This window comes from Anolis sagrei, chromosome 6, assembly GCF_037176765.1.
Source record: "Anolis sagrei isolate rAnoSag1 chromosome 6, rAnoSag1.mat, whole genome shotgun sequence".
Classification (NCBI taxonomy): Eukaryota; Metazoa; Chordata; class Lepidosauria; order Squamata; family Dactyloidae; genus Anolis; species Anolis sagrei.
In genome coordinates this window covers 133,352,704-133,363,177 of record NC_090026.1, presented here as the reverse complement: position 1 = coordinate 133,363,177, position 10,474 = coordinate 133,352,704, and the positions used below count along the sequence as shown (strand labels likewise).

At 47.7% G+C, this 10,474-nt stretch overlaps 1 protein-coding gene across 1 annotated transcript; it reads right to left on the bottom strand.

Moving 5' to 3' along the window:
• Positions 1-1,297: 1,297 nt before the first annotated feature.
• MRPS12 (mitochondrial ribosomal protein S12) lies at positions 1,298-5,531 on the bottom strand. Its single transcript, XM_067470458.1, has 3 exons — positions 5,483-5,531; positions 3,572-3,667; positions 1,298-1,856 (listed from the first exon to the last, which is right to left on the bottom strand). The coding sequence occupies exons 2-3, from the start codon at positions 3,627-3,629 to the stop codon at positions 1,432-1,434; spliced, it is 483 nt and encodes a 160-aa protein (XP_067326559.1). The 5' UTR covers positions 3,630-3,667; positions 5,483-5,531; the 3' UTR covers positions 1,298-1,431.
• Positions 5,532-10,474: the final 4,943 nt, after the last annotated feature.

The following is a 10,474-nucleotide window of genomic DNA, read 5'->3' as shown; positions in this document are numbered from 1 at the left end:
GTCTGTTTGGTTGGCTTGGGCCGAGGGGATAAGCGACGTTGCGGGCGTGTCTACATGGCAGAATTAACGCAGTTTGATGTAATGCATCCTGCATATCAGATATTTACATTACAATTCAACCACAATATGAGGAACTGTGTTAAGGGATCGCAGCATTAGGAGGGTTGAGAAACACCGTCTAAGATGGTCTTGTTTCTGTGCAATTAGCAAACCCTATGCATGTGAAATAGGTTTGAACACTCCCACTGCAAAGCAGGTGGAGATGGTTCGGCCACTGTCCATCCATTCTTCCCTTCCTGAGGGACTCCACTTCCCGTACTGCTTGGGGGGGAGCAGAGGCAGGGGGTGTGGCCTAGCAGGGGGGCAGTCCTTCCAGCTGTGAGACGGAAAGCAATAATTGGCTAAAATGATTCCGGTAAGGGGTTTCTACCAATGACTTTTTTATTCCAAGCCAGAATGCCCCCACACCCATGCCCCACAATGGTATGTTTCCCATCGTGGTCAACTGTGATTCGCACATATGGTTATTTAGGAATAGCCATCATTGTCAGGAAAGTTGTTTGGGCAGCTAGTACAGCGCTTAAAGGATGTGGTAGCCGACATATTGAAGCAAATACCAACAGGAGAGCAAATACTAACAGGATAGGCGAATACTTAAAGACAGTCCAGGTCAGGACCAGCGAATTCAGAGTCAGTCAGTCAGCCCGGGTCAGGATTAGAGAGTTAAGAATAAGTCGGCCAGTCTGTCAGGGAAGGAAAAGGCAGGAAAGTCAGTCAGTCCAAGTCCAATACGTAAAATTAAGAGCTAGTCAAGAGGAAGGTTCTCAAGCTGCTGCTAAAGGCGCGGAGAAAGAGAACTGGAGGCTATAGCCCCTCCCACTGGCTATATACACACACACACACATATATACACACTCTCGGGGGAGAGTGGGTGGGGCTACCACCAAAAATATATAATAATTTTGCTAGAAGATTCCGAAGCTACTCTGCGCAGTCGCAGGAATAACCATATGTGCGAATTCACAGGTGACCACTCAGGCAACTATGGTTACAGGTAAGCAACCTATATTTATCCCTCATGTTCTATGATTGACAAGAGAAAAGGGAGAGGGAAAAATATCCAGATGTGGCAGTACGCCAAGGGAGTTGCTCTGAGATTCCTGAAACGGGAAGGCCGAGGTCGACCTCCAAGACGGGAACCAAGATCAGCTCCTTCTGGTCCAGGTACATCACTCATTTTACGTTCGTTATCATGACCTAACTTATGTTTTTGAAGCTGGAAATGATTAGATCCCAATTTGGTCAGTGGAGGCAGGTTATACCACTTTATTTCGGAAAAGGCCAACAAAGGCAATGTTTATCTCGGTAAGAGTCATTTGTGCTCTGCGCAAGAGGTGGTCCCCAGACCGGCCCCCTTCGGCTCCTGAGCACTCACTGCTTCTTCTTCTGGACGTGGGCACAGTCGTACTTGCCCCGCACTATCTTGAGCTTGACCCCTGGCAAGTCCTGCGTCCTGCCGCCCTCCACCAGGACGATGTTGTGCTCCTGGAGGTTGTGCCCTTCCCCGGGGATGAAGCAGACCACCTCTTTGCCGTTGCTCAGCCGCACGCGGGCACACTTCCGGTTGGCCGAGTTGGGCTTCTTGGGCTTGCGGATCATGGTCTTGAGCACCACCCCCTTGAGCTGCGGGTGGCCCCCCAGCGGGCCCACCTTGGGAGGGGGGCGCTTACGGCGGCCTAGCCAGTGCATCTGGTTCAAGGTCGCCATAGGACAGACGGGCGGCGACAACAGGGGTACTTGGGGTGCCAAACGGAGGGGCAGCAGGAAGGAGCGAGCAGAAGAGGCAGCCAGGGCTCCTGGGAGGAAACAAAGGACATGGCTTTAGCCCAAGCATGGGCAAACTTGGGCCCTCCAGGTGTTTTGCTTCCAACTCCCACAATTCTTAACAGCCTGTGGAAGGAACAAGTTTTCCCATACGTGCTTTAGCTCTTCCCTCATGCCTTTCACACACAAAGCCAATCAAAACAAAACAAGCATCACATGGACACGAAAAAATCACGCAGTCCTCCCTGCCCCCTTTTAAAATCTTTGCTATAGCCTCCCTTCTCATGTTTTTCCACCAATTAATTAATAACCCAGAGAGAAGGCAGTGTACCTACGCTGTAGAATTAAGGCAGTTTGACTTTATTTACTTACTTATTTACAACATTTATATGCCGCCCTTCTCATCCCAAAGGGGACTCAGCGTGGCTTACAAGTAAAAAGTAAATACAATATATTATATTTTTACCATAGCACAATATTAATATTATATATTACATTGTACTATAACATTATAGTGTAATATTATTTGTAATATTACATTTAATATAAAATATATAATTATAATATATTATTATTATATTGTGTTACATTATAATATTATCATTATATGTATAGACAATATATTATATTATTTTGAATTATATTGTGTATTATATTATATATTATATATTATATAATAATAATAATAATAACACTTTATTTGTACCCTGCTACCATCTCCCCAAGGGACTCGGTGTGGCTTACATGAGGCGGAGCCCAAATACAACAATACAAGCAATAATCATAACAATACAAGCAAATTAAATGATTATAAGCACAGTACAGGAGACAAGAGGGACCTAACTTCCTGGCCCATCTCTTTGGTGCTGGGGGGAGGGGGGGGGGGTTCCCATTCACTTTAACAGATTATTATTATTATTAACTTTTTTTGTACCCCGCTAGCATCTCCCGAAGGACTCGATGCGGCTTACACAGGCCGAAGCCTCAGAACACAATACAGTAAAAACATAACACAACAATAATAAACAAAGCAAATCAAATAGTTAAGCAAATAACAACAACAGTAACAATACATCAAGACACTTTAAAACTGGGCCGGCCAGCGCCATGGGGTACAGGGTTAAAAGTGCTGGAGTGGCAGGAGGAGCATAGGATTAAAATAGTGCGGTGTGCAGTAATGTTAATTGTACTAAAGTGCTTCTAGGACTTGGGTGGGGGATTCCTAATCTGAGAAGGCACGTCGGAACAGCCAAGTTTTTAGGTTCTTTCTGAAAGCTGCCAAAGAAGGGGCCTGTCGAAGATCAGATGTGACTCAATGCTATGGAGTTGTAGGAGTTGTTATTGTGCTAGCTCTTTAGCCTCCTTTGTGCTGATGCCTCACTAAACTACAACGGCAGAGCTTCCCAAATTGAGATTTGCAACACGTTTGTGTCAGCTGCAGCGTGCAGGTGTTTCACACGAATATGAGAGACCTCTGAATCTATTTCAAACAATATACAGCACTTTTAAAGATACCGATAAAAGGTTTTCAAAAGATATGCTGCAACTCCATACATTTTGTATACAAAATGTGTAGGTTTGACTTCCAATTTGCGGGTTGAATTTAATTACTGTGCCACCAAATGGTGCCTGTCTGACAAGAATGTTGTCAACATGGAATGTTTGGAGACCTCTGCCCCATGGACCCTGCCTTCCAAGGCCCTCAAACCCAGCCCAGGGAGTGCATCTGGCATTCAGCGGGACCTACCCCACGGCAGGGCAGGGGGGCGTGCCAACAGGGCCCTCAGCAGCCCCACAGAAGTCATTCCGAAGGCCCCTGTTCCTCCTCCGCAATGCTGGAGCCCTGGGGAGAGAGAAGATGACAAATTAGTCCCATCTATCTATCTATCTATCTATCTATCTATCTAATCTATCTAATCAATCTATCTATCTAATCAATCTATCTATCTAATCAATCAATCTATCTAATCAATCTATCTATCTAATCAATCAATCTAATCAATCAATCAATCAATCTAATCAATTATCTAATCAATCAATCTTATCTTATCTTATCATCTTATCTATCTATCTATCTATCTACCTACCTACCTACTTACTTACTTACTATGCCTTTATACCGCCATTCTCAGCCTGAGGGCGACTCATGGCGGTTTACAAAACAGCACAATTCGATGCCCACAACAGTACAAAAATATTTTAAACCGGGATTATGGCACAGCTGGCTGAGTGTCAGCTGTATTAAGATCACTCTGACCAAAAGGTCATGAGTTCGAAGCCAGCCCGGGTTGGAGTGGGTTTCCAACCAATTGTGTAGCCTGTTGTCGACCTTTGCAACCTGAAAGACAGTTGCTGTCAAGTAGGAAAATTAGGTACCACCTTAAAAGTGTGGGGAGGCTAAATTAACTAATTTATCGAACCTGTGAAGATGGCAGGGCTGAGAGCAGGGCCTCCCCAGAAGATCTTAAATTCCTAGAGGGTTCGTAAGGAGAGATATGTAGGTGTGTCTATCAACTACCCCTCAACACTATCTACTATCTACACTATTGGCAGGAAAAACGAAATGCAAAGAGACAGAATGCGGGACGATGAGGCCTGGCTTGAGAGCAGGACGTGTGAAAAAGATCTTGGAGTCCTCGTGGGGAGGAAGTTAAACATGAGCCAACAATGTGATGTGGTGGCAAAAAAAGCCAATGGGATTTTGACCTGCATCAAGAGGAGCCTAGTGTCTAGATCTAGGGAAGTCATGCTCCCCATGCTCTATTCTGCTTTGGTTAGACCACTTTACCTGGAATATTGTGTCCAGTTCTGGGCACCACAATTGAAAGGAGATATTGACTCTAAGCTGGAATGTGTCCAGAGAAAGAGAGCGACTCAAATGATAAAGGGTCTGGAGAACAAGCCCTATGAGGAGCGGCTTAAGGAGCTGGGCATGTTTAGCCTGAAGAAGAGAAGGCTGAGAGGAGACATGAGAGCCATGTATAAATATGTGAGAGGAAGCTACAGGGAGGAGGGTGCAGATCAAGGGTCTGGAGAACAAGCCCTATGAGGAGCGGCTTAAGGAGCTGGGCATGTTTAGCCTGAAGAAGAGAAGGATGAGAGGAGATATGATGAAAGCCATGTATAAATATGTGAGAGGAAGCCACAGGGAGGAGGAGGGAGCAAGCTTGTTTTCTGCTTCTCTGGAGACAAGGACGCAAGTGAGCAATGGCTTCAAACTACAAGAGAGGAGATTCCACCTGAACACGAGGAAGAACTTCCTGACTGTGAGAGCTGTTCAGCAGTGGAACTCTCTGCCCCGGAGTGTGGTGGAGGCTCCTTCTTTGGAAGCTTTTAAACAGAGGCTGGATGGCCATCTGCCAGGGGTGATTTGAACGCAATATTCCTGCTTCTGGGCAGAATGGGGGTGGACTGGATGATGGCCCAGGAGGGCTGTTCCCACTCTAGGATTCTACTACATCCGGGCAATGTTCCCTGAGCAACGTCCTTGCAGACGGCCAATTCTCTCACACCAGAAACGACTTGCAGTTTCTCAAGTCACTTCTGACACGAAAAAAAACAACTATCTAATCTAGCTGTACTATCTACCTATTATCATAGGGACATTAGATCAGCACCCTCGCTGCTAACATTCCGGAGGAAAAAGAAAGGGCCTCACCTCAGCGCAGCGCCTCCATCTTGGCCCTGGCAGGAAAACCGGAAGTGGCGTCTACGGCCCCGCCTTTTCCAATTGGTCGACCTGGCCGCCGCTCGAGCGCCGCCCATTTCGATTGGGCAAAGCGGCGGTCCGTCTTCAACGGTGATTGGGCGAAGGGGAAAGCGGGAGAGGGGGCGGGGCGCATGCGTGGTTCCTCTGCTCTCCCTTCTCGGTCGCCAGGGGGCGCTGCGGAGCTGCCCTCCCTTTGGCCTGTCATGGCGGATGCTCTGGGATTTGTAGTTTTCCCTCAGGATCTTGTCGAATGGCCGCTCCCCTCGTCCCAAAGCGCTGATCCATGGCAAGAAGCGTCACACCAAGCCTGGAAGAGTGGCCACCCTCTTTCCCCCGAAGAGGGTGGCCACTGGTTTTGAAATGGAGGCCTGAAACTGCAAGTCGCTTCTGGTGTGAGAGAATCGGCCATCTGCAAGGACGTTGCCCAGGGGATGCTTTTGATGCTTTACCCTCCTTGTGGGAAGGAGGCTTCTCTCATGTCCCCTTTGCATGGGGAGCTGGAGCTGACAGAGGGAGCTCAACCCGCTCTCCCTGGATTTGAACCTCCGGCCTGTCGGTCTTCAGCCCTGCCAGCAGAAGAGTTTAGACAAAGAACGACATTGGACATACGGGCATTCAGATTCTATGCAACTACACTGGATTCACAATTACTTTACTTACTTACTTACTTAGGCGATCCCTTGTTGTCCAAGGTGGATCCATAGGTGACTGTGGAGCCCCATTCTTGACCCGCATCTTCTTCCGCAGTGAGGACATCGGTTTCCAGGTGGAAGGCGGTCCCGGTCGGGGTTGGCTTGACGCACCTTCCTCTTGGCACATTTTTCTCTTTCGCCCTCCATTTGTGCCTCTTCAAATTCCGCAGCACTGCTGGTCACAGCTGACCTCCAGCTGGAGCGCGCAAGGGCCAGGGCTTCCCAGTTCTCAGTGTCTATGCCAGAGTTTTTAAGGTTGGCTTTGAGCCCATCTTTCAATCTCTTTTCCTGTTCTCCAACGTTCCGCTTTCCGTTCTTGAGTTCGGAATAGAGCAACTGCTTTCGGAGACGGTGGTCGGGCATCCGGACAATGTGGCCGGTCCAGCGGAGTTGATGTTGGAGGACCATCGCTTCAATGCTGGTGGTCTTTGCTTCTTCTTCCAGCACGCTGATGCTTGTCCGCTTGTCTTCCCAGGAGATTTCCAGGATTTTCCGGAGGCAGCGCTGATGGAATCGTTCCAGGAGTTGCTTGTGATGTCTGTAGACAGTCCACGTTTCGCAGGCGTATAGCAGGGTTGGGAGGACAATGGCTTTATAAACAAGCAGCGGTCCTCAAACACTCTCTGCTTCATTAGGAAAAATGCTGCACTCGCAGAGCTCAGGTGGTGTTGTATTTCAGTGTCAAATGTTGACATCTGTAGACAGTCCACGTCTCGCAAGCATATAGCAGGGTTGGGAGGATGATGGCTTTATAATGGGAAATTTCCCAGCAGAGTAGAAATCATCTATCGGACAGAAGGCAAGCTGTTTAACCTCAGCAGACTGAAAGCCAAAACCAAGGTTACAACAACATCTGTTATAGAACTCCAGTATGCTGATGATAACGTCGTCTGTGTGCATTCAGAAGACCTGTAAAGCCACTCTAAACACCTTTGCAGAAGCATATGAGAAGCTCAGCCTGTCACTGAACATCGAGAAAACCAAAGTGCTGTTCCAGCAGTCACCAGCCAGTCCCTCTGCTATGCTAGAAATACAGGTTAATGGTGTAATATTAGAAAACGCTGGCCATTTCCGCTCCCTTGGCAGCCACCTCTCCACAAAAGTCAACATTGACACTGAAATTCAACACTGCCTGAGCTCTGCGAGTGCAGCATTTTTCCAAATGAAGCAGAGAGTGTTTGAGGACCGGAACATCCGTAGGGAGACCAAGGGGCTTTTTTATAGAACTATTCCCCTCCCAACCCTGCTATACGCCTGCGAGACGTGGACTGTCTACAGACGTCACATGCAACTCCTGGAACAATTCCATTAGCATTGCCTCCGGAAAATCCTGTGAATCTCTTGGGAAGAAAGGCATGGAAACATCAGTGTGCTGGAAGAAGCAAAGACCACCAGCATTGAAGCCATGCTCCTCCGCCATCAAGTCCGCTGGACCGGCCACATTGTCCGGATGCCCGACCACTGTTGCTCTACTCCGAACTCAAGAACGGAAAACGGAATGTTGGTGGACAGGAAAAAAGAGATTGAAAGATGGGCTCAAAGCCAACCTTGAAAACTCTGGCATAGACACTGAGAACTGGGAAGCCCTGGCCCTTGACCGCTCTAACTGGAGGTCAGCTGTGACCAGCAGTGCTGCAAAATTTGAAGAGGCACGAATGGAGGGCGAAAGAGAGAAACGTACCAAGAGGAAGGCGCGTCAAGCCAACCCCGACCGGGACCACCTTCCACCTGGAAACTGATGCCCACAATGCGGAAGAAGATGCAGGTCAAGAAGAGGGCTCCACAGTCACCTACGGACCCACCAGAACACTGGAAGACTATCCTACTTGGTCAATGAGGGATCGCCTAAGTAAGTGTTGCTTTGTGTACGTAATCAAACCTTCTACTATTGTTAGAGACCCTTGATTAGGTCTTTCCAGGTCCCAGTTGCGGGATGATCCAAACAACTACCATCCGGTCAGCCTCACGTCGATACCGGGCAAGATTCTGGAAAAGATTGTTAAGGAAGCGGTCTGCAAACACTTAGAAACAAAGGCGGTCATCGCTAATAGTCAACATGGATTTATCAAAAACAAGTCATGCCAGACTCATCTGATCTCTTTCTTCAATAGAGTTACAAGCTGGGTAGATGCACACGGGGAATGATGCCGTGGATGGAGCGTGTCTGGATTTCAGGAAGGCCTTCTTTGACAAGGTCCCCCATGACCTTCTGGCAAGGAAACTTGTCCAATGTGGGCGAGGCAAAACTACGGTGAGGTGGATCTGGAATTGGTTAAATGGACGAACACAGAGAGTGCTCACTAATGCTTCCTCTTCATCTTGGAAAGAAGTGACAAGCGGAGTGCCACAAACAGGGTTCCGTCCTGGGCCCGGTCCTGTTCAACATCTTTATTAATGACTTAGATGACGGGCTAGAAGGCAGGATCATCAAGTTTGCAGACGACACCAAATTGGGAGGGAGAGCCAATAGTCCAGAGGACAGGAGCAGAATTCAAAACGATCTTGACAGATTAGAGAGATGATGGGCCAAAACTAACAAAATGAAGTTCAACAGGGACAAATGCAAGATACTCCACTTTGGCAGAAAAAACGAAATGCAAAGATACAGAATGGGGGACAATGCCTGGCTCGAGAGCAGGACGTGTGGAAAAGATCTTGGAGTCCTCGTGGACAACAAGTTAAACATGAGCCAGGAATGTGATGTGGCGGCAAAAAAAGCCAATGGGATTGTGGCCTGCATCAAGAGGAGCCTAGTGTCTAGATCTAAGGAAGTCATGCTCCCCATGCTCTATTCTGCTTTGGTGAGACCACATCTGGAATATTGTGTCCAATTCTGGGCACCACAATTCAAGAGAGATATTGACAAGCTGGAATGTGTCCAGAGGAGGGCGACTCAAATGATCAAGGGGCTGGAGAACAAGCCCTATGAGGAGCGGCTTAGGGAACTGGGCATGTTTAGCCTGAAGAAGAGAAGGCTGAGAGGAGATATGATAGCCATGTATAAATATGTGAGAGGAAGCCACAGGGAGGAGGAGGGAGCAAGCTTGTTTTCTGCTTCCTTGGAGACTAGGACCCAATGGAACAATGGCTTCAAACTACAAGAGAGGAGATTCCATCTGAACATTAGGAAGAACTTCCTGACTGTGAGAGCCGTTCAGCAGTGGAACTCTCTGCCCCGGAGGGAGTGTGGTGGAGGCTCCTTCTTTGGAAGCTTTTAAGCAGAGGCTGGATGGCCATCTGTCAGGGGTGATTTGAATGCAATATTCCTGCTTCTTGGCAGAATGGGGGTGGACTGGATGGCCCAGGAGGTCTCTTCCAACTCTTTGATTCTATGATTCTATGATTCTATGAACAGCACGATAGCATTACGCAGTTGCTGCCGTCCCGTCTTGGCTTTTGACAACCAAATATATACCCTGAAGTAAACAAGAACATTTTGGTCATGGAAAAGTACTCTCTTTCCCTCCCCCTCTCTTGACCTTTTTTTTGATGGAAAGTACCTTTTTGTGCACGTGGCCTCTGCGCTTCAAAAACAATATTTGAAGCTCACCACAAACATCCTGTGTGAGAAGTACCTTCTAAATGTCACATCTCGTTTCTAAAAAAACACTTTCTTCCATATTGCTCTTTTTAAGTCAGAGAAAAGGTATCTCTCTTTTGCTGATTTTTGTTAGCTTTTTCACCCAAAAGCCCCTTACTCAGAGACCCTTGAGGCCTCCTTCACTATTAATACCGTACTATTCAGATTGATTAATCCTGCCCTTTAGGCTCCTTCAGTAGGGACCCCCAAAGGTCATCTAGAATCATAGAATCAAAGAGTTGGAAGAGATCTCCTGGGCCAAGAAGCAGGAATATTGCATTCAAATCACCCCTGACAGATGGCCATCCAGCCTCTGTTTCAAAGCTTCCAAAGATGGAGCCTCCACCACACTGTGGGGCAGAGAGTTCCACTGCTGAACGGCTCTCACAGTCAGGAAGTTCTTCCTCATGTTCAGGTGGAATCTCCTCTCATAGAATCCTAGAGTTGGACGAGACCTCCTGGGCCATCATCCAGTCCAACCCCATTCTGCCAAGAAGCAGGAATATTGCATTCAAAGCACCCCTGACAGATGGCCATCCAGCCTCTGCTTCAAAGCTTCCAAAGAAGGAGCCTCCACCAGACTCTGGGGCAGAGAGTTCCACTGCTGAACGGCTCTCACAGTCAGGAAGTTCTTCCTCATGTTCAGGTGGAATCTCCTCTCATAGAATC

What these genes read in the sequence shown, in the direction of transcription:
- MRPS12 (XM_067470458.1), bottom strand. Translation starts at nt 3,629, where the DNA reads ATGACTTCTGTGGGGCTGCTGAGGGCCCTGTTGGCACGCCCCCCTGCC. An exon ending in CCCCCCTGCCCTGCCGTGGG is followed by an intron (nt 1,857 to 3,571) that starts GTAGGTCCCGCT and finishes GTTTCCTCCCAG; the next exon opens with GAGCCCTGGCTGCCTCTTCT.